This window comes from Xiphias gladius, chromosome 20 (assembly GCF_016859285.1).
Source record: "Xiphias gladius isolate SHS-SW01 ecotype Sanya breed wild chromosome 20, ASM1685928v1, whole genome shotgun sequence".
NCBI lineage: Eukaryota > Metazoa > Chordata > Actinopteri > Istiophoriformes > Xiphiidae > Xiphias > Xiphias gladius.
In genome coordinates, this window is record NC_053419.1 from 25232620 (window position 1) to 25256830 (window position 24211).

The 24211-nt window shown below is 47.5% G+C and overlaps 1 protein-coding gene across 6 annotated transcripts in view; it reads left to right on the top strand.

Annotated features, from left to right (window-relative positions):
• The first annotated feature begins 2727 nt into the window (after positions 1-2727).
• Positions 2728-24211, top strand: part of myo5b (myosin VB) — a 40818-nt gene continuing 19334 nt past the window's right edge. For 4 of the 6 annotated variants that reach the window (XM_040157507.1, XM_040157508.1, XM_040157512.1 and 1 more), the window contains exons 1-17: positions 2989-3015; positions 12382-12492; positions 12922-13093; positions 13691-13835; positions 14487-14643; positions 14902-15045; positions 15133-15214; positions 15682-15789; positions 16037-16146; positions 16237-16502; positions 17505-17586; positions 17738-17878; positions 19013-19135; positions 20579-20662; positions 22829-22963; positions 23045-23142; positions 24109-24195. In XM_040157507.1, the coding sequence (XP_040013441.1) occupies positions 2989-3015; positions 12382-12492; positions 12922-13093; positions 13691-13835; positions 14487-14643; positions 14902-15045; positions 15133-15214; positions 15682-15789; positions 16037-16146; positions 16237-16502; positions 17505-17586; positions 17738-17878; positions 19013-19135; positions 20579-20662; positions 22829-22963; positions 23045-23142; positions 24109-24195 (2072 nt within the window). Of the gene's footprint in view, positions 3016-11169; positions 11241-12381; positions 12493-12921; positions 13094-13690; positions 13836-14486; positions 14644-14901; positions 15046-15132; positions 15215-15681; positions 15790-16036; positions 16147-16236; positions 16503-17504; positions 17587-17737; positions 17879-19012; positions 19136-20578; positions 20663-22828; positions 22964-23044; positions 23143-24108; positions 24196-24211 lie in introns of those variants that run through there. The other 2 variants (XM_040157509.1, XM_040157511.1) reach the window with 2 other exon arrangements.

Below are 24211 nucleotides of genomic sequence, written 5' to 3' on the forward strand. Positions count from 1 at the left end.
CTCTTTCTTCGTGCGTATACATTTAATAAATGTACACCATATGAATTAGTTCAACTAAATATCTTTAAACATGATTGAAGCATCTGCATGAGATTATTTTAGAGGAGGAATTATAGTTTCAATAAACTCTGAAAAAATCTGCTTACAACTGTGTTATAGTGTCTTATAAACAATGAGTCTAAATGTTAGATGCAGGCGTTAAAGTCAAGTGTTAATAAAGTTATATTGGTCAGGAAGCACCTCCAGGCTCGGTCACACGAACCTGACCTGCCTCTACATCTCTGAGCTTCCCACACAACAGCCACCTGCAGCCGACACGATGTCATCGCCTCACACCTGGACACGGGTTTGGACAGAAAAACACCGCACCGGGTACGGCCCCTACGCAGCGGCTGCCTGAGCGTGTGAGGGAGCCAGCACACCAAGGCAGAGTACACGTCAGCCTACAGTCAAAGAACAGAAAGAGGAAGGTTAATGGACACTTCCTCCGTTTAGAACGGTAAATACAATCAGGTCTACGACAACACAAAGCAGGTAAAGGTCAACACACGTTCATCCTCACCTCCCTCATCCGGAGGAAGACTCAGATCTGATTCAGTAGGTTTATTCTGTCATAATCAACCTAAACGTAACACAGCTGTCCAGGCGTTCACGGAGAAGAAGACAACCGAGGCAAAAGACACACATTCAGTCCAACGTGGACATGCTGAAACCAAACCCATCAAATTAGATTCAATAAAACCAACTGTCGAAGCTACAGAACAACAACAAATCAGGCCTCTGAATATCCTTCCTTCTTAAAGCAGGTAAATTTAAGGAATTAGTCTACGCTTCCCTGCATGTCCCGGAAAATCTGCAGGGTGTGTACAGTTTGTCATGAACACATTTCAGCCTCAACAGGAACAACACTCTGCGTTCACTCGGACCCTCGTGCCGGAACATCTGGAGCTTCTCGCGCGCCCACATCCCACGAAACCAGTGACCAACGAGTCTTCAGTTAATGTGACTGTCAGGAACATTGGGACTGTTTATACTGGAACAGTGCATCTGAAGGCCTCTGTCCTCCCAGTCCTCCACACACAGCTGAAGACACGAGGACGGGCAGGATCAGCAGACTTTTAACAGTTCATCCTCTGGGGAACGTGAACGTCTGAGCCACGTCTCATCAGAGTCCGTCCGACAGCTGCTGAGTTGTTTCAGCTCGACTAGAGAACCGTTCCCACCTTGACAGGTATGTTCGGGGAGCAGGTTTAACGTTTCCTGTTGCTCGTTAGAAGTTCTATTTAAAAACCTCTTTGTTTTGCTGCCTTCACTTCACGCTGTGGCTGAGCGCTAATGCCTGTTGTGGGTGGACCGGCGTCGCGTCAGACCCATCAGCAGGTAAACACTTCATACCAGCAGAAGGAGTGGTTTGGGAGTGGACTCATTACCTGGAGTCAGATTAAGAGTTATGCTCAGACAGGTCTGAGCTACGCCGCTTCCCTCAGTCAGTTCGTGATCTAACTCGGCGCACGAAGCTCTGGAGCTGCACACGAGGACCCGCTGATCACCCCGAGAGGATGACGAGTAATTATTACCCTTATTCCAAGGTAAAGGTCATTTTTAATCATCTGTTTAACAGCCGGGCTGTGTGTGAGAGCTCATATCGTCTCCGAGGTGATCAGGTAATAAGGCTCTGAATAGAACCGTTCTGTATGAAACACGCTATCAGCGTGTTCCAGTCCACGTTGCGTAACGTCACAGATAAGATTCCTCTCCTTGGTTCTTTCCTCGTCAGAGGCCGAGCGCACAGTTCAGCACGAGCAGGCTGCGGGGTTACGTCAGTGAATGTGCAGAAGTGTTGGCAGTGACCTGCTCACTCCTCGGCCTCATTTCTTCTCCCGTGTGGGGGCTGGTGATGTCGTACAGGTGTGCACAACACCTGCAGTCACAAATGTGTCCCTGTCGTTGACCCCGGGGGGACGGGGATGATCCGCCCACTTTGTTTTCACCTCCACCTGCCGAAGGGGGGAAGAGTTTCTCCGAGCTCACCTCCGATCCAGGTCAAACAGAAAAGAGCAAAGAAGAAACATTACAGCAAAAGAAAGAAAAGAAAGGAAGGAAGAAAAGAAAGGAAGGAAGAAAATGAAAGAAAGAGAGAAAGAAAAAGAAAGAGAGAAAGAAAAAGAATGGAAGGAAGAAAAGGAAAGAAAGAAAAAGAAAGAAAGAAACAAAAGGAAAAAGAAAAACAAAAGGAAAAACAAAAAAGAAAGAAAAAAGGAGAAGGAAAGGAACTAAAAAAAAGAAAGGATGAAATAAAAGAAAGAAAGAAAAGGAAAGAAAGAAAGAGAAAGAAAGAAAAAGGAATAAAGAAAGAGAGGTAGAAAAAGAATGGAAGGAAGAAAAGAAAGAAAAGGAAAGAAAAGGGAAGGAAGAAAGAAATGAATAAAAAGAAAAGGGGAAACTAAAAAGAAAACAGAAACAAATTTTGAAAAATTATAGAAATGAAATGTGATTAATAACCATAAAAGCCATCATCTGCGACCCCTCTGAGTTGTCTCGGGGCCGTCCGTGGGGCCCCGACCCTCACGTTGAGAACCAGTGATCTGTGTGTGTGTAGCCTGCTGTAGAAACCTGGCTGGGATCCAGGGACACAGCCACTCAGGCAGCTTGGTGCGGCAGGAAGTGCGCGGCCTCTCGGGCTCCGTTCGTGGATCCTCGCTGGTTTTTACTTGGAGGCGTTTTACCTGCGCTGGATCGGACTGTGCGGGACCAGCGGAGGAACACCCGCCGAGACCAGGACCCCTGGGCCGCGGAGAGCCGAGCTCCACCGAACGAAGTGACCGAAACTCCGCCGGACACCTGCTGCCCCTCCCGTCCCTCCCGTCCCTCCCCGGGACATGCGGACTGAAAGACTTCACCTGGTTTAGAGGAGGAAACTTGTGGGTTCGAATGGGAACAAAAGCACCGTCGTAGTTTGTTCGTTCGGGAGGGAAAACGAGCTGGAAAATGTCTGTGTACGAGCTGTACACGAAGGTGAGTGTGTGTGTGTGTGTGTGTGTGTGTGTGTGTGTGTGTGTGTGTGTGTGTGTGTGTGTGTGTGTGTTGGGGGGGTAGTTTCTGTTCAGACTTATTTACCTGTCAACCAACACACCGACATCAGGTCTCTTAGTCCGACTCGCAGACTCCATTCAGAACTCCGTTTAACATCGCGCTGTTTTAACCGAGCAGTCGGCATCGACCGAACTTCATGTTATTTCGAGCAAACTTTCGGTGCGGAGCCTCGCGTCCCCACACGCCGGCGGAGGTGCGGCGGCGGGCGGACAGTGACCCAAAGTTGACATGAGGTGTGTGGTGGATCACGCAGGAGCCGAATGTCTCAGCGGGCTGGGGGCAGGTCTGGCCTTGACTCATTTTATCGGACCATTTGACACAAGCGACACTCGGTGATGTATCGACGGATTTTTAAATGGAGTTCGGCTCCGGGCCGAGCGGGCAGGTGCAGAAGTCGCGGAGCTCGGAGCTCGGTTGAAATGATGACTGTTCATTTCCGGTGTTGCAGAGACAGAAACGGGACCTTCGTCCTTCGGAAGCGATGTTGGGACCAGGTGTCGGAGCGGTGACGCCGAGTCCAGCATATGTTGAGCAGTCTGTCGATCCGTGGGGGATCTGACTGGACCTGACCGTCCAACCCGGGCACAGTTAGCGATACTCGGAGGAGGGAAGTTGTTTGTTATTTCGCTGTGAGACCGTTTATCTGGAGGCAGAGCTTTGATGTGGACAGCAGCTCTGTAATCCTCCTCCTGGACTCCGTGGTCCACATCGTTAAGTAGTGCCACTTAAAGCCTCCTCACCCGCTGTGAGACGACATAATCCGGGGCTGAGGGCTGGGGGCTGGAAGCTTGGAGGCTGGGGGCTGGAAGCTAGGGGCTGAGGGCTGGAAGCTTGGGGGCTGGGGCTGGAAGCTGGGGGCTGAGGGCTGGAAGCTTGGGGGCTGAGGGCTGGAAGCTGGAAGCTGGGGGCTGAGGGCTGAGGGGGGTCCTGCAGCTCCATCTGGTTTGTGTTCAGGGACTGAGACTCAGCTGACTGTTTGATGCCTGGTTTGAAAATCAGTTTTATCTCTGCTGAAACAGGTTCTGCGGGTTCAGACGGTAGAAACGCTGAGGTGCACATTTTATCTCCCTGCAGCAGGTTGTTTTGTCCGGCGAGTCCGTCAGTCAGGTCGGTTGGTTTCCGGTTGGTTTTTATTTCTTTGGGAGCAGAGGAGCTCAGACTCGGCAGCCGCTGCCCGACACGAAGGTGTCGCAGCTAAAACACTGAAGACACAAGTGTCTTTACGATTCTTTGCTAGAAACGGCTGATTTTAAACATATTCAGGTCCTGATCACAGGAGCTCTGAGTCAGTCAAGCACGGTCCATCTACACCCACATGTGTCCAGACATACACGAATCCCGAGGGACCTAGCAGAAGGAGGAAGCTAAAACCTTAAGAGGACCCCCCCTAAAACCTCAAGGCAGGATCTTCTGAATTATAACAACTGATCCTAAACAACAAGATCCAGACTTCAGCAAACCGGAACGGAGGATGCTGGTTTTTCTGCTCTGAGATCAGCTTCAGACTCTTTGTGTTGCGGGTTGAGTGGTTGAGTCTTTGAGACAGGTTTTGGGTCTTGCGGATCAGGATTATCCTGAAGCACCACACAGCCCCTCTGTCGTTGCTGAGGTGGGGCTGGGGGTGGGGGCTTTGAAGCTCTTTACGCGTTTGCCTCGGATCTCCAGCCCAGTATCTGCAGGAAGGACTGAACCTGGTGAGGAACGTCCAGCCTCAGGGACAGATGTGTCCTCTATGTGGAGGGTCGGGTGCCGCATGGATACGTAGAACGTCTGACCTGGGGGGGGGGGATTAGTCAGGTGATCAATTAGTCAAACAACTGAAAATGAATCAGCAGCTATTTTGATAACTGATAAACAGTTTTAGTCATTTTTCAAGTAAAGAGACTAAAAGTTCTGTGGTGTCAGTTTCTCTAATGTCTCGGTGATAAAACAGATAATGGAGTCAACTGGTCAGTTGACGAAAAATCCGTCAGCAGCTATTTTGACGAGGGACCTAATTGTGTTGGTCAATTTTGAAGCTAATGTGTCAGGTGTTTCCTGCTGCTCCTCCCAGACTCTCAGAGCAATTGACGCTTTTCCTCGTCGCACCTGATGGTTAGTTTCTGGTTGTTGGTCGGACAAACGTTTAAAGACGTCACCTGGGGCCCGAGAATAGTTGTCGGTTCATTTACTGTTGATTGACTAATCAGGACGGCGTAACAGGTGGACGTCTGCCGTTGGACGGTGTAACAGGTGGATGTCTGCCGTTGGACGGTGTAACAGGTGGACGTCTGCCGTTGGACGGTGTCACAGGTGGATGTCTGCCGTTGGACAGTGTCACAGGTGGATGTCTGCCGTTGGACGGTGTAACAGGTGGATGCCTGCCGTTGGACGGTGTAACAGGTGGATGCCTGCAGTAGGACGGTGTAACAGGTGGATGCCTGCCGTTGGACGGTGTAACAGGTGAACAGGTGGACGTCTGCCGTTGGACGGTGTCACAGGTGGACGTCTGCCGTTGGACGGTGTCACAGGTGGATGCCTGCCGTTGGACAGTGTCACAGGTGGATGCCTGCCGTTGGACAGTGTCACAGGTGGATGTCTGCCGTTGGACGGTGTAACAGGTGGATGTCTGCCGTTGGACGGTGTCACAGGTGGATGTCTGCCGTTGGACAGTGTCACAGGTGGATGTCTGCCGTTGGACGGTGTCACAGGTGGATGTCTGCCGTAGGACAGTGTCACAGGTGGACGCCTGCCGTTGGACGGTGTCACAGGTGGACGTCTGCCGTTGGACGGTGTAACAGTTGGATGTCTGCCGTTAGACGGTGTAACAGGTGGATGTCTGCGGTAGGGAATTGTCACAGGTGACGGTGTCACAGGTGGATGTCTGCCGTTGGACGGTGTCACAGGTGGATGTCTGCTGTTGGACGGTGTCACAGGTGGATGTCTGCGGTAGGGAATTGTCACAGGTGGATGTCTGCCGTTGGACAGTGTCACAGGTGGACGTCTGCCGTTGGACAGTGTCACAGGTGGATGTCTGCCGTTGGACGGTGTCACAGGTGGATGTCTGCCGTTGGACGGTGTCACAGGTGGATGTCTGCCGTTGGACAGTGTCACAGGTGGATGTCTGCCGTTGGACAGTGTCACAGGTGGATGTCTGCCGTTGGACGGTGTAACAGGTGGATGTCTGCGGTAGGGAATTGTCACAGGTGGATGTCTGCCGTAGGACAGTGTCACAGGTGGATGTCTGCCGTTGGACGGTGTCACAGGTGGACGTCTGCCGTTGGACGGTGTCACAGGTGGATGCCTGCTGTCCAACCTGCTGCTCTCTCTCTGTGGATCAAAGTTCCTCCACAGGTTGCTGCTTCCTGTTCACCTGAGGCTGATGTCATGGTGCTGACACGTTGCTGGGCGGAGACTCAGGGACTCCTGCTCACCTGTGCGCTGCTCAGTGTGTAACCTGAGACAGGTGTACGTAGTGTTGCCCCGGTAACGCAGAGCTGTGAGAGGGGACGAAGCCCCGGTTTTTCTTTTCTCTGACAGCAACACGATCAGCAGACGGACAACAGCTTCATGACTGAACAACAGTCTGCAACAACAGTCTGTAACAACAGTCTGTAACAACAGGAGGTCTGCAGCAACAGTCTGCATCAACAGCCTGCAACAGAGGTCTGTAACAGCAGCCTGCAGCAGCAGCCTGTAACAGCCCCCCCCCGACTTCCAGTGCAGCAGGTTTCTACTGGTTGTTCTGGACGCTTTGTTTTCTGGGGGACTGACTCGTCCTGCTCCCTTTACGCCTCGTTCATTACGAGAGAAGTTATTTTCCTTTTTCCGGAGAAACTGCAGAAATTCTCTCCTCCCATTCAACCACACCCCGGCTCTACCAGGTGACATCCTATCTACCCCCCAGCCCCCCACACGCACTTGAAGTATTCTGACATGAAGCAGTCATCGGCTGTGGGGATTATTTCCACATACACGTCACATTAAAGCTCCGGAAACGTAACTCTGCTTCAGCCAGTGTTTCATTATTATTTATTGTCTTATCATTGTAAAGATCCGTATGTGTGCGTGTATGCTAGGCAGCCCCTCCCGCACTGAAAATACATTCATGCCGTCTACACGGGGGGGGGGGGCATTCACTTTAATCAGAGGTGAAGGCAGGACAAACCCAACCCTCCTTTTTATATTTCATATCAAAACAACTTTAAAAACTTTCAGAGCAGCCTGTTTGTGTGTGTGTGTGTGTGTGTGTGTGTGTTTTTTTTATATATCTATGTGTGTGTGTGTGTGTGTGTGTGTGTGTGTGTGTGTGTGTGTGTTTTAATTCATATATATATGTGTGTGTGTGTGTGTGTGGTTTTTTTTTTTATATATCTGTGTGTGTGTGTGTGTGTGTGTGTGTGTGTGTGTGTGTTTTAATTCATATATCTGTGTGTGTGTGTGTGTGTGTGTGTGTGTGTGTGTGTGTGTGTGTGTGTGTGTGTGTGTGTGTGTGTGTGTGTGTGTTTTGTGTGGGTGTGTGTGTTTTGTGTGTGTGCTGGTATGCGTCTCCGTGTCCTCATTACTGCTTGTGTTTCCTGCTGAGACGCTCATGCAGACGACATGCTGCTCAGCCATTGGACAGTTTCTGACAGTGTCCCAGATAAACAGACAGCTGATGCTGATGGAGGTCCCATTATAACGCAGGGCTTCTCTGATTGGCTGCACCGGGACATGAATGAACAGTAAAGAAGCCGTCTTTATTAAAGAAGGCACCGATTGAGTCCAAGCACTTAACTTTAAATTATTTCAATAATGAACCATTTCTCTGGACTGAACTGGGACAGTCTGTCTGTCTCTTAAACCAGGCTGCTAACAGTTATTTCCATTATTGATTAATCTGCTTAATTAGTCTCTCCATTAATGGTGGAGTTGTTGGTCTATGAAATGTCAGACACCAAAACCCAAAGATAATCAGTTTTGCTGTCGCTGAAAACAAACGTTCAGATTTCAGAAGTAAAACTCGTGATTTTTTGGCATTTTTGCTTAAAAAACAAATTAAACAGTTTTCAATGGATCATCTAATTGTTTGTGTTTTAATATAAATGTCCCTTGTAACACAAACCAATCTGAAAAGAGAAAGCATTTTTCCCACGGTGTGAATAACAGGTCTTCCCACACCGTCACTTATTCCCCTAATTTCTGACAGTTTGTGAAATATTCCACTTAGCAATGAAGAAGAAAAATTAAGAGAAAAACTGGACAGTAAAGTTGTGAGTTTCATCTCCCTATGAAAGTAAATATTTCATAGTTTAAAGCTTAATTCTGAAAATAAAACGACCAAACTTCAGCTGCTCATGTCAAAGTAGGTGTATCCCAGTGGTTCATAGTTGATAGACAGTACAGAGAGCAGCAGTTCTCAGATAAGACTGAGACAAACAGCGGCTACAGTGGGAACATCTATCTCTTCTTCCCCTTTTCAGATAGTAAAATATGAAAATGCCTGCAGCAATCAGCAGGTTTTACCCTGCAGAGAAACAGACTGTAGCTGCTCAGTCACAGTCGACTGTAGCAGGAGGGTCAAGAGGAACTTTGCCGTCTCCAACGGTTTCTGGAGTCGCACGTCCTTGAATGTCGTTATGTCCCGTGATTTAGTCAGACGACGTCACAGCCATGAAATGAGAGCGCGAAGACCAGAAGAACTCTTCCTTACGTTGTCCAGGTCTTTCACTGTGAAAGTCCCTATTTCTGTTGAGCTGAAGGATGGTTTTACGATTACCGTTGTCCAGTGGGAGAATGAAGACCTGAAAAATGACCAAGAAGTGTCTCAAGTGAAAACCGAAAATCAATTTCAATACAAAATGGTAAATAAATACAAATTGGTCCTGACATGTGTAGAGGAGCTCTGTGTAAAAGTCTAGTTGAATACTTCACTTTATTTTTTGCCGCAGATCCTTCAATAGATTTGTGTTAATCGGATCATCACAAACTAACCGACACACTGGTAAATCAGTGCAGGAATACTGGTTTGTTTCTGGGAATACTGGTTGTGGTTTGGGGCCTGGATGGATGAAGAGACAATGGGCCCCTACCTCTGTGAAACAGGACCCCCCCCCCAGACTGTCTCTGTCTGTAAACTGAGCTTCTAGCTCGCGAGTCTGCACTTCCTGCGTTTGTCTTCTCTTTAAAGCTTCGAACCACAGTTGTTGTGTGTAGTTGATTCATCGTTGCAGCAGGTGCTGATGAACCCGTCCGTTTACCTGTCACCGTAGAAACCTTTTAGAAGAGGTTTCTACTCTCAGCTCAGTTTTGACTTTGAGAAGCTCACGGAGCGAGAATGTATCGTCGGTATGGATTAGACAGCTGGTATCGTAGCTGTCCTTCAGAAACCTGGACGTCAGAGCGCAGCGGTGTCTGTCACCGTCTTCAGTTTCACGGGGGTTTGATCAGAATCTGGTTCTGATTAATGCACAGTCCCAAGACCAAGAAAGCTAGAGAACCATCAGTCCTTTTTCAAAACAACTGAAATGATTCTAAAAATAGTTGAAGATATATTTTCTGTCAGTCGACTAATCATTGCAGCTTCGGTTACAATAAATAATCAATGACATAAACAAACCCTGCAGCAACCCTCGCCAGCAGAGGGGCCCGTAACCACCTCGATCCACCTCCGATTGAAATCCAGCTGAGTTCTCTCAGTCATTCGGACAGGTCTCTGGAGGACTGACCCACAGAGCAGATGTCAGCGTTCTGCTGGTTCTGGACCGCTGCAGCACATCCAGCCGCTCTCCATGTTCCCCCCGGTTCCCTCTCTGAATCAGAGCCTCGTGGTCACGGTGACTGAGACGATGGTTCAGGCTCTCAGAAACTGAATGTAGGTTAATCTGTTTAAATGAATCCAGGTCTTCTCAGCCTGGTACAGTTGTCTGGATGGACTCAGATGGCCCCTAACTTTGCCACCACCGCTGCAGGTTTTCTTCTCAGCGCTCTGCTGAGCTAGTTCAGTGTCTCGATTCTGTACTTGTGAAAGTCCAGAGGCGGAAAGTAGAAAATCATCCTACAGACACTTCATTAATCTGAAGGCAAATTCAAGTGTCAGTGCAGCACGATACCGAAGAGTTCACACTGTGACACCGTCGTAAAAACGAGACGTTATTCAGACATGAGACCGACACGTAGGACAGTAACAGTCTGTAACAGGGTTCAGGTCTGAGAGGAGTCTATGTGTCTCTGACTGTAGGGAGTCTGCCATGCAGTGTGGTCCACTCGTCCAGCTCCACTGGTACTCTCAGAACAGAGAAGCCGGAGTCAGCAGATTGATGAACCATGGTGTGGTTCTCCTCCTCTTGGTTCTGCGTATGAATCGGATGTTCTGCTGTTGGCTGAGGCTCAGCAATCTACATCGGTTTTCTCCCGGTTTCTAGTCATCGTATGTTGGTCTACATGACTCAGCGCTGGTTAATCTTCTTACAGCATCTTTTCCGAGATAATCTCCTGACAGTCTGTGGAAAACAAAGGAAGCAACGGTTCTAGACGTTGGCGGTCGTGGCTGACTTCTCTCCTTCAGGTTCTGTGTAGCTCTGTCTTTTTTAGTAAAGAACCAGATATTTCTAACACGGTCGTTCATCTTTTGTTCTGATGCTTTGACCGGGAGAGTTTCGTGTTCATCGCAGACCTGAGGAGAGAGAACCGTCTGTTATTTAACCGCCTATGAGAACGTGAGTGGGACTGTCGCCGCAGAACGCGGGTGTCTGAAATAACTCCTCACTTCACAGCTCTACACAAGATGTTCCTTCTTCAGGGCTCAGTGGAAAGGCAGTGCAGCGGTTCCATGATGTTCCTCAGTGTGGAACACGAGGAAGGAGTGTGTGCTGTCGTTTCCACACTAATGATCAGCGAGGAGCTAATGACGCCTTTGATCGGGAGCAGAAACTTGTTAATCTATAGAAGCAGATAAAACTTCAGACAGAACTTTAATTAACCCTGATTACTGTGAAGACAACGTGAACTCTAACAGGAACCGAGCACAGGCACTAGGATCAGGTTTCCCCATGGTTACAGGGACTCTGAGCTGGATCTGGATCTGTTTTCTATAATGTTGTGATCATCTTTAATTTTAGCGCATCGGCTCGACACAAACGTAGAGAAGACGAGTAGAAATAAACAGGAAGTTGAAGAAAATGGAAAAGGTCATTTTATTTCATTTGGAGGTTGTGACGCTGTGATCAGGGGCTCTTTTTCTTTTTTGCTATTAGAGGCCAAGTCCTAATAAATAACTTAAATCAGTGGTTCCCAAACCCTCTGTGCCCCTTTTTTGGAAGCTGTAATTATTTCACACCCCCACGGTGCATAAATTAATTACACTTCTATCTGCTGCTGAAGTTGCTGCGTAAGTGAAAACGGAAACGAGGCTTTTGGACAGAAATCTCTTGATTCGACCGGTGCGTCTTTTCTTCACTCTCAGAAAGTCTCCCGTTTCTTTATTTCAAATGAATCCGTCTCAGACATTTCGGCTCGTTATGACAGAAAACGCTGGCGGCAGTTAATGAACTGCAGCAGGTAGTGACCAGTCTCTGACGGTGAAAAACACATGACAGAGGCCCGGCCTTCGGTGTCTGAATAAAAAGCGCTGCGCTCAGATCAGATTCCCAGCTTACATTCGCGCTGAACGGTATTGGAGAAAGAAAAGGAGCAGACAAACGAAAAGCGGACACAGGCTCAAACATGAGACCAGAATAAAGTAGTAAAGGCTGATCCGGCTTTTCCTCCTTCATCGGCCCCCGAAATTTAACAGACACCACATTTAGCGGCCGGAGCGACATCTGCTCAGATCGAAGCAGCTCTGAGAAGAGATGAAAATCTGTTCTAGAGTCTGACAGAATCCCAGTCAAACCTCCCCTGTAGAAATGACTGGGTGCGGAGCTGAAGATCACCTCTGACTTTAGGTGGAACTGGATCAAACAAATACCGTGTTCTTCTTCTCCGCGCCTCTGTTTTTCTTGTAGAACGTGAGTAGGGTCGAATTCAGCTGGGACATTGCTGAAGAACTTACTAGTGAACCGATGATCTGTCAGAAATAAAACCTGTTGTGACCCTCGGAAGCAGTTTGATCGAGTTTGAGTCACGTTTGATAACTGAAGCCCGTTGATCTCCTTCGGAGACTGAAATGAAGCCGCCTGTGTTTGATGATTGAGGAGGTTTTAATGCCGCACGATGTTCGTCACCTCCGTGTTTACCGACGGGAAAGGCTCCTGGTGTTCTGTCACATAACGCTGATTGAAATCCCGAATCAGAAGCTGATGTGGTCTGACCTGATGATGTGTGTTTCAGTTCACTCGGGTCTGGATCCCGGATCCTGAGGATGTGTGGAAGGCTGCGGAGATCATCAGAGATTTCAAAGAAGGAGAGTCGCTTCTTCACCTCAAACTGGAGGATGAGACGGTATTTACACGCTCTCTGCACACACGTCGTAAAACCTGGCAGCTGCCACAAAAACACAGTTACCTCAGAACACGTCAGTGAACCAGGACCTGTTGAAAACAAATCACCACTTCAGGCTGGGATGATGTTCTTTAGTCCCTTCTGCTTTTAATCCCATTTAAAGATGAAGTCAGCAAACACTCAAAGCCTCATCCATTCTGCTCCATGTGTCTCCAACATTTAGACTCAGTGACACACACACACACACACACACACACACACACACACACACAGAGACTTTCAGCTGTTCATTAAGATATGGATGAAAGTGAGAAGTCACAGTGAAACACATCAGAACTAAAAGACGTGCAGCCTTCTGCTCCGGTGAAAGCCATTATTCGATTTGATATTGATTGCGTATGGATCGTGTACTGTGTCGTCCTGTCTCAGCCTCTGGAGTATCCCGTCGGTCCGAAGAGTAACCCTCTTCCCTTCCTCCGTAACCCCGACATCCTGGTGGGGGAGAATGACCTCACTGCTCTCAGTTACCTGCACGAACCTGCAGTCCTGCACAACCTCAAAGTCCGCTTCCTGGAGTCCAACAACATCTACACATACTGCGGTCAGTCCCCCTGCTGATCTCTGATCAGTTTTTAATGCCATTATTCTCATGGGTTCCTTTATTATATTTGTATTGTTTTTTTTAATTATAGAATTTAATTTCCTTTTAAATTTTTTCCGTTTATTATTTCTATTTATTGTATTTTTTTTTGCTTTTTATTTTTTTTTTATGTGTTGATTTTATTGATCTGTCTGTTTTACACACGCGCATCATCGCTAATTAGTGGATTTCACCTGTTCAAGCCTTTGCTTAGCTTTTTCTGATCCTCTCAGCTCTAATAGAAAGTCATTGATCGTATCGTTTTCTAATCTGAGTGTGAGGTATTTCTGATCACATGTTCACGATGCAGCTGCAGCACCTCCACCCTGTGTGTTTTGCTTCTTTATTTTGGAGTTTCTGCTGAAGTCGCACTCCGGCGGGAAATTCGGCGTTAGATCATTTTGTGAACGAAGCCTCGGCTGCTCCTGGTGCGACTCTGCCCCGCAGCTTTAACTCCTCAAACACTGGCACACACTCTGCTTGGAGCTGAGGATGTTTGTGCGTCTTTGGGCTGATCCCGGCTCCCGCGGCGCCGTACTCTGTGTCTGTTTTCCTCAGGGATCGTACTGGTGGCCATCAACCCGTACGAGCAGCTGCAGATTTACGGAGAGGAGGTCATCAACGCCTACAGCGGGCAGAACATGGGCGACATGGACCCTCATATATTTGCTGTCGCTGAAGAAGCTTACAAGCAGATGGCCAGGTCAGATCTGAATGTGTGAGTGTGTGGTTCAGTGTGGTTTTAAAGGTGGCAGCATCGGATCAGATCAGATCAGATCAGACTTTATTGATCCCTGAGGCAGATTCACATGTTGGAGCAGCACAGGGTAAAATTCCTGTGTTTCCTGTTTCCTGTTGTGTGTGTGTGTGTGTGTGTGTGTGTTGGTGTAGGTGGATAATTAAAGTGCTTGGGTCACAGTTACAGACACACTCCTAATTTATATCTGATTTATCGGTTCGCATTTAATTATACTGTAAACATCACAACTGCTACAGCTGCCTCCAACCACATCAACGGAATCACTCGTGGTAACTGGTTTAAACACGTTAACTGGTTTAAATGCATGTTAACTGGTGTAAACAGACACGGGAACTGGTTTAAAAACCTGTTAATTCGTTTAAACAGGCACGTGAACTGGTTTAAACAAGTGTTAACCGGTTTAAACGCACGTTAACTGGTGTAAACAGGCACGTGAACTGGTTTAAACAAGTGTTAACTGGTTTAAACATACGGTCAGGTAGCGTCTGTGTTGGTTAGGCAGCAGCAGTAACACTCACCACCAGCTGTGTCAGAAATCCTGTTGTGTTGCTGTGAGTGTAAACGTCAGATGACGGTTGTGTGTCGGCTCTGTAGAGATGAGAGGAATCAGTCCATCATCGTGAGCGGAGAATCGGGAGCAGGAAAGACGGTTTCTGCAAAGTACGCCATGCGTTTCTTTGCCACGGTGGGAGGTTCATCTACCGAGACTAATGTGGAGGAGAAAGTCCTGGCCTCCAGTCCCATCATGGAGGTGAGCAGTCTGGCGCAAGATTTAAACTTTACAGATATTCTGTTTCATCGTGAAAACGCTTGGAGCCTAGAGTTTCAATGACACTGACAGGGTTCAATGTGTAGTTGCTGGTTATTTTTCCCCTTTGGTTAATTTTGAAAACAGAAAATCGCTGTAAAATGGCTGAAATGCAAAAATAACTTGGCTCTGGCACTGCTCCAGGGCTAGAGTGGGTGCATGTTACACTAATAGTCTTTCCTGCTCATGTTTGTCCACCAGGCTATAGGAAACGCAAAAACCACACGAAATGACAACAGCAGTCGCTTTGGAAAGTACATTCAGATCGGTTTCAGCCGCCACTACCACATCATCGGAGCCAACATGCGGACGTACCTGCTGGAGAAGTCCCGGGTTGTTTTTCAGGTCTGATCTGATCTGTGGGCAGGATTCAGCCGGCAGTGCATTATTTATCCGTATGATATGTCTTCATTGTTTGTGTTTGTTCTACAGGCTGAAGATGAGAGAAATTATCACATCTTCTATCAGCTCTGTGCCTCTGCCAGTTTACCAGAGCTCAGGGACCTCAGCCTCAGTAAGTCTACGCACTGATCTGGATGTTTGAATGTCTCTGTACGTGTTGTCTCACCACTACTACTACTGCTACTACTACTGCTACTACTACTGCTACTGCTACTGCTACTACTACTGCTACTACTACTAATACTACTACTACTGCTACTGCTACTACTGCCAATACTGCTGCCACTAATACTACTGCTACTGCTAATACTGCTGCCACTACTATTACTGATACTACTGCTACTACTACTACTATTGATACTACTGCTACTGTTACTGCTACTACTGCTAATACTGCTACTGCTACTGCTACTGCTACTACTACTACTACAACTGCTAATACTGCTACTGCTAATACTGCTACTGCTACTTTAATCTGGTCTCCACCATCGTTCAACCTCCCTGTTGCCGTAGTATCAGAGGGAACCATGACTGTGAATCCACCTTGTGTTTAGATTGGTTCTGGTTTCTCTCATTCAGCCAGTGCAGAAGACTTCACCTACACATCTTTAGGGGAGAACATCTTCATCGAGGGCGTGAACGATGCTGAGGACTTCAAAAAGACCAGAGAGGCCTTCACACTGCTGGGTGAGGATGGACCCACAGACCAGTGCTTTGTAACCTGTTTGGCCTGTGACCCCTCAAAATGAGGCCGTGTGTACAGAACGTGTGGCCCTTCATCACAGGTTGCATGGTCTGAATGTGGACATGAGCTGTGAGCGGGGGTTTAGTAGTAACTCATTCAAAATGGATAAAATGTGTCATCTTTAACACAACACATCAGGTCAACATGTGTGAAACATCTGTTCAACATCTGTTTGTCTGTTATTTCCAGGAATAAAGGACAGCAGCCAGAGCAACATTTTCAAAATAATGGCCTCCATTCTTCATCTGGGGAACGTAGCGATCTGCCCAGAGAGAGACGGAGAGTCCTGTCACATCTCAGTACGTCACCACCATGGTTACGGCTCGCACTGATCATCAGAGCTTTAATCAGTCGTCTAACAGAGAAGCTGTGTGTTGTGTGTGTTGCAGAGGGACGACCTCCACCTGAAGCACTTCTGCAGACTGCTGGGCCTGGAGCTGCAGCAGATGGAGCACTGGCTCTGTCACAGGAAGTTGGTCACTGCCTCAGAGACGTATGTGAAGACTATGTCCAGCAAACAGGCGGCCAACGCCCGGGACGCTCTCGCCAAACACATCTACGCACGCATGTTTGACTGGATCGTGGAGCACATTAACATGGCCCTGCAGACGTCCTCCAAACAGCACTCCTTCATCGGGGTCCTGGACATCTACGGGTACGAAGGATAGACCATAATCCTCTGCTTTACCTCTTTGTTTTCTATAACGTCACATTCAACACGGCCCATGCACACCACCCGATGCCCTCCCATTTTCCGACACTTCCAGATTACGTGAGTGTGATGTGCGTTAATATTCCCAGCAGCACGGCTCTGTGGATGAAGATCTGCTGTTAGTCTCTTCAGGCGTAATGAAGAACCTCACTGTATTTTTCACACCGTCCTTTGGGTATTTCCATCTTGAGTTCTGTTTCCCATTTATCTCCGATACACAGAAACACACCAACAATGTTCCTTTCTGCATCACAGAGCGTCACAGTCTGTTTGGTTCGCAGAGGAAATCTGCTTTTATCCTTTTCTCTAAATAATCTCTGACTTGTACAGAATTTAAAAAAAATCCCAGATCTCCAAGTCAAACTCCTCCTTTACTGTTTGAAAACTTGATTTCGCCTCCGTCGGCTATCGTGTTTATGGCTGCACTGCAGGTCAAAGATCCCTTGTTGGAGTATACAGTCATCCTGTAGACCTTCCTGCAGAAAACTTTAACCTCTCCAAATCACACCGTGAACCGGAAAGACAAGCTTTTTTCTATTTGCAGTCAAACAATGGACGCGACATCCTTCGTACTTGAATAATTGATATGAATTGTATCACGCCTCTGAACCAGAAGGTGGATCTGAGCAGCGTAATAATTTTATCTCTAAGGTCTTTGAATGAACTCGAGACCTCGTAACAGTCGTTCTTGGTCATTTCGAGACCTCTCTAGTGTTTTGCTGGATAAAGGGGCAGAGTTAGTCCAGGATGTCCAGGGAACATCTGTTTTCACTATGTAGACGTGTTCACCTGTTTGTCTGTGTGTGCGATCTGTGCAGTCTTAATGCATTTTGGCTTAACGGGGACGTTGGCCGACAATGTTGGACGACAATGGCCCACGTTGATGCAGAAACTGGTACCTAAGACTCACTAGGATAAGATGGTCCTTTGTCTGAATGTCTGCAGGTTTGAGACGTTCGAGGTGAACAGTTTTGAGCAGTTCTGCATCAACTACGCCAACGAGAAACTTCAGCAGCAGTTCAACTCGGTGAGCCTCGCTCTCTCTTTCTGAAAACCTTCAAGGACGTGTCTGTTACGTGAAAACTCGTCAATGAATATGAACCGTGTTATCTCTCAGTGCTTACTACAGCGTTTATTAAAATCTTTCACCGTAGCTGATTTTGGTTTTGTCTCTTCAGCATGTGTTTAAGTTGGAGCAGGAGGAGTACATGAAGGAGCAGATCCCCTGGACTCTGATAGACTTCTATGACAATCAGCCCTGTATCGACCTGATCGAGGCTCGACTCGGCGTCCTGGACCTGCTGGATGAAGAGTGTAAAGTAAGACTGACGATCAGACCTGCTCCTGGTCCTTAGAGTCCTCATGAACTTCTCTGTTTCAATGATACAGATCCTGTCACAGTTTCTGTATCGATATACACTCAGTTGTCAGTTTATTAGGAACACCTTGACTAAAACAGTCTAATCCAACAATCCTGGAATAAGTCCTGCTTCATGGAGGTTCTAATCTTCAGTTTGTGTTGATTCACCCGTGCGATCACTGTGGAGGCTGCGGTTTGTGCTGCTGTTGTATTACAGCGCATCACACTACAACCGCAGTACAGAGTAGGACAAGTTCAGCAGTAGAGGATGGAGGACGCCGTACGATCACCGTCCTTACTGACACCAGCGCTTCAGCTGCCTCTGCTGCTGTTGCGTCTCAACTCACGTTCACTAGCGGACTTCTTTCAGATATACACCACACTGCCCCCGTTCATGTGTTTTGACACGTGGGGATGTCTGAACAAGTTAGGAGCTGAGAGTTTGTTGCACAAAGTTCAACTGTCCTATAAAAGTATGAAGCTGAACTTCAGATAAACTGATGTAGCAGGAGCAAATGCTGTATTTACACTCTGAGACCAAAGTTTATCTTCCTAAAGGAGCCAGTGGTAAAGGACCAAAGGGCTGTTCCTGATGATCATGGTCGCTGACTGAAAGCTCTCACCTGGCGAGCAGCTGCTCACATGTCTTTGATAAATAAACCATTATTCAAAATGACTCTCACCTGAGAATCATGAGGCAGGAACAGATGCAGGATGAGAAAACAGTTCTGAGTCTGATCAGTGTTTGTGTCACCAACCTCTAACCTCTTCATTGAAAAACAGGAGATTTCTGCTCGACTTCTTATGTTTAGTTTAATGAACCATTGAGTTCCCTGTTTCCAGATCCGGCAGAGCTCTGAGAGGATGAAACTCTGCTGACTGGACCGGTTCTCTGTCCGTCCCTGTAACTGATGGGAATGTTCTCCCATGTAAATGTCTCATTCTCCCTCTCGTTCCCACCAGTCTTCGAAACCACTGATGATCATGTGGAACAACGTTAGAGGGATAAATGTGTTTTTCAGAGCTCAGGTAGCCTGAATAAAAGTTGCATTTCCTCCTCCAGTTACATAATCTACCCGTTGTTGTGTTTCAGGTGCCGAAGGGAACGGATCAGAACTGGGCCCAGAAGCTCTACAAACAGCACTCCAGCAGCGCTCACTTCCAGAAACCTCGGATGTCCAACACCTCCTTCATCATCATACACTTCGCTGATAAGGTGAGCAGAGGACGGCTGCTGGTTTGATCCCCTCCAGCTCCAGATTTCGGTTCTGTATCAGCTCTTTTCCAACACAACAACATCCTGCAACAGCTCATTTTCAGAAGCAGCATTGCATTAATAAAGTAAGACGTGTGTTTGACTGAGCACTGCAGGGAAATGTGTTTCAGTTTTGACTGGTTTCCAGCACTGAAAACGTAATGAGACTTTTCACAGGAAATCAGCAAAATACATCAAGAATAACTGACTTCAGTGATTCCACATCCACAGATGCGTAACTTCACTTAACAGTTGAGTCAAATGTGTGGACAGAGCTCATTTTAAAACAACGGGAGTTGACCAAAGTGCTTTACAAACACATTTAAAACGCAACTGAATAATTAAAACACAAATAAATAGATAAATGATTCCAACAGACCAAATGAAAAGAATTTTACGGATGTATTGATGCTTCAGAGGACTCAAACCTAACTGTATACAGGCGGGATTTAAAAGTGGTGATAGCTGGTGAAGATCTGTTCCATGGTCGGGGAGCAGAAATGGAAAAGGCTCAGTTTGGTTTCTGACTGAACCTGAAACAGAGGAGTGATCAGATCTGAGCCGTCTGTAGCAGAGCTTTAAAAAGAAGTCCAAAGAAACTTTGACCGGAAACCAGTGGAGAACAGAACCGGGGAGATGTGGTCTCTGTTCTTGGTATCAGGAATGAGTCTCGCCGCTGCATTCTGAACCAGCTGCGGGTGAGCGAGGGAAGACCGACTCCGAGAGAGTTGCAGTTGTCCACTACGCAGTCTGCAGATCTCAAAAAAGAAAAGGTTTCATTTCTGCTGTAAATCGGCAGACGGTATTAAAACACAGCAGAAAGACTCATTCTCCGTCCGCTCTCAGGTCCTCAGGGTTTCTCTTCACATTGAGTCAGACTGTCCTGATTAAACACAAAGAGTCTGCAGACTGTTCACTGAAACAGAGGAAGTGCACAGGTGACACAGGTGTTTGTCAGGCCGCAGGATACGTAAAGAAATGCAAACAGGATTGAGGTCAAGATGTTTTACTCATAGACTTCAAGCGGAATTCCAGGCTCATCTCCATCTGTATCAGTATCGTATAATATGGAATAAACACAACACATCTGCGGTACTTCATGACAGGATCATTCTCCTGGTGCCGCCACCGGAAACATTTCAGCTGCAGAGGCTAACAAACCCCGTTTTCATGGGTAAACACGATCAGCAGTTAATCACAAGACAGAAGACGCGCTATCACACAGGAGACGACATTTACTCAGAGCATCAGTAACAGCCGAGCGTGAAATAAAACTGGAAACACTGGAAACCACGAGCGGCTTTGCCTGTGGTTAACATTCCTCTGTCTTCCTGATGGTTGGTGATTGTCTGTCAGATGTAGAGTCTTCCAGCTGCTGTTCACTGAAGACTGTTTTCTGGACAGGTGGAATATCAGTGCGAAGGGTTTCTGGAGAAGAACAGAGACACGGTCTACGAGGAGCAGATCAACATCCTGAAGGCCAGTCAGGTAAGAACTCAACCAGAACCAGGTCCACACATCTGACTCTCCTCGTTTCACGGTTTACAGTTTTCACTGATGAGCAGACGTTGTGTGGAGAGTTGTTCGTGTTCACAGTCGCGCAGGTCTGACACGTAGAACCTCCTCTTCGTGAAAAGACAATCCAGTAAGGCAGAGCGTCGCAGGGCCTCTTACAGCAGTGGGTCCCGGTGTTTGTTCTGTTTTACCAGTGAGTCGACTGACGACCCCCCCTCCCCACACAACCACGCCCGCTACCTCCTCACACACATTTCGAAATAAAGCCCCTCTGTTAACACACAGTTGTGGATAGACGAGATGATCAGACATCCGCTGTCTGAGTTTAAAGGTGCGACGTCGACACCTTCGGCCGCCGGCTCCTGCTTTCTGAGCCTCTGACTTCACTGGAACCAGAGCTCAACAGATGAAAGAGGAGCTATGATAAACCTCAGGCTGACTCGTTTATCTGCTGGGGAAGCAATTAAAATGATCCGTTTTCAGAGCTGTCCTTCCCATCCTCAGTTCCTCATAAATCCAACCGGCCGTGGAGCTGATCTCAGATCTGTCTGCTGCATCTGAAGATTCAGAAGCGGTCAGGGCGGAGGGAGGACAGCGCTGTCTGAACCTGCGTGCGAGGAGATAAGAGATGGTCTGTCCTGAGGATTTATAGAGACATACAAGGACGTGACATGTTGTTTCTGTACAGCTCCGCCTTTTAACTGTTTCTGTATGAAGTCCATGTCCACTGAGTGAAAGGTCCTGAAGCATTTTCCCCAAATGTTAACTAAGCTGTTAATTAACTTTTTCCTTACCAAGTTAAATCTGATGCTGCGTTTGTTCCACCGATGGACAGCTGGGGGCAGTGATGAGCCACATTTACAAATGTATTATGAGGAAGGAAACGACTTCAACGTGTTTGTTAGGGCTTGAGGAAACACACTGAATGTGAGCAGACACTCACAGTTCACCCTCAACGACGACATCCGACAGGATGTCATCTGCTGCTCAACCCTCTGATGATGGGAAGGAGTCACCAGGTCCTGAGCGGAGCTGTTCTACTCTCAGCGCGAGGAGAAAGGCCTAACAGGAGGAACTGGGACAGAGTTTCTGACTGTGTTCTCTGCTCTCTGAGATCCGTAATGAGGCCTGAGGCAAAGCCCTGAACCTCAAACCCAGGGAAGCTGCTCAGGGGTCATAAGGACTGTGCAGCTTCCAGAGTCCCTGTGGCTCCTAAACTACAGCTCCTGACCCAATGCGGGGCAGTTTAGGGTTAATGGGTAGGTCGCGAGGCAATGTCCTGATCCTGGACACGTTTCCTTCTCCTTCACATGCGTTGAGTGGCCTCCGGTGTCTGTCTCGGTTTGAGTCCGATTCAGAGCCTCCACAACCAGTCAGTGTGTTTAAGCCCTAAACTGACATCAGAACATAAACATAAAGACCAGAGCTGTCAGGGCTTCGCCACATCTGGACCAAGACTCGCTTATTATGTGTGGATACACGTTCGTTTGACTGAACGGCCACAAACTCACCAGTGTGCACATTAGGGCTGCAACTAACAATTATTTTCATTATGTCCATCCGAGGTTGTTTTGTCCGACAGTCCAAAACCAGGAGATGTTCAGTTCACCATCATGTAGCCAATAATTTACCAGGGATTGACTCACTGTGGATTAATTTTCTGTCAGTTGACTCATCAGGTAATAAAGTTAATGGTTAAAGCTGTAACCGCGGTCGCCCCTCCTGTGTCCCGCAGGTTCAAACGGTGTCGTCTCCGTGTGTAGTTTCGGCTGCGTCTTGTGACGGCAGCTGTTTTTGTTACGTTGTTTTTGTCGGCACCTTATTGACATTCGTTTGTGTCGGCGTGTTCGTTGGCAGTGCTGTTGGGCCCAGAGGTATTTTAATGTCCACAGGGCAGCGCCTGTGTTTTCTCTGTCACGAATTATCCTTCAAAGCTGAGTATTTTTGTAACATGTCTACAGGGGGTTTGGGAGGTGAAATCTATATGAAAATGATAATAAAAGTGAGTTTCGTTCAGCATCGTCAACTGAACCCGACATCGCTTCAAAGTCCTAGTTAAAGTCTGATGTAATAATTGTGATGATTCATCTAAAATCAAACTGTCGGTACAGTATGAACGTGGCTGCCTGCTTTCCCCAGTTTCAGCTCGTAGCAGATCTGTTTCACGAGAAAGACGACGCGCCCCCCTCGAAGACATCCAGAGTGAACGTCCGAGCAGCAAAGTCGACTCCCAAAGCTCCCAACAAAGAGCACAGGAAGACTGTGGGGCACCAGGTCAGATCACTGCTCCTCTCTTCAGGACCATCTGTAACAATGTCCCTGTCGCCGTTGCTCACGGTTTTCTGTTTGATCCAGTTCCGCAGTTCCCTCCATCTTCTCATGGAGACTCTGAACGCCACAACTCCTCACTACGTTCGCTGCATCAAACCCAACGACTACAAGGAGGCCTTCTCGTGAGTCACTGCTTTATTGTCTCTGCACGACAGAAAAGAGTCAGAGTTCACGTTGTGTGAGTCGGTTGAAGGTTTATGGCAGAAGTGGCTCGGATGTTTATTCACACATGAGACTGACGTGTTTAAATGCCAACAGATTAACGTAATGAGGTGCAGGTCTGAAGCGGATTAAGGATTTCTTGAAATTCCTGATCTGTTGGTTGCAGCACCACACGCTGCTCTGATGTAGACCTAACAAGACAAACAAGACTGATCCTCTGGATGAATCGGTTAATCATTTGGTCGTTAAAGTGTCAGAAAACAGTGAAAAATGTCCAGGATTGTCTTATTTCGTCCTTCAAAGATATTTGCTGTCTCATTAGACAAAGAAATCCTGACAAAACAGAAGCTCAGTTGATCAAGTGATGGATTAATTGATTATCAGAATAGTTGCCAGTTACTTTGCTGTCGATCGACTGATCTGTGAGTCAGGTCAGGTCTCGTGTAAAGCTCATAACTCACTGACTGACAGACTGGACTGCAGGGAGCCGGAGTTTGTCGTCTTATAGGAGAACTTCAGGATGCGGGGGGACAATGAAGATGTTTGTGTCTCGGGAGGAGATTTCTGCTGACACATTAGATGTGTCCACGGCTCAGTGGGGAGACTGCAGCCCGGGAGTTACAGATGATCTATTGTTCCCTTCAGAGGAACGACACTGGGGGAGACGTGTTCTGAACAAGGCCCGTTTGAGGGCTGTTAAATTAGATGATGGGCCTCAGTCACATGTTTTAGTCAGACTCGTCTCTCAGCTAACACACTCCGTCAGTCAGCTTCAAACCGACTCTGTAGGTCTTCGCTCATCCTGCTGTTGTGTGTGCGATGCCAAACAAAAAGATGAGGTAGGACGTGACTTTCAAACCGCATCTGAACTTTAAATTTCAGGTAGTCAGAGATTATGTTCAGCGGCTTCCCGTTTGCTGTTGCAGGTTCGACTCGAGGCGAGCCGTGCAGCAGCTCAGAGCCTGCGGGGTTCTGGAGACGATCCGGATCAGTGCAGCCGGATACCCATCCAGGTGAGTCCACCTCTTC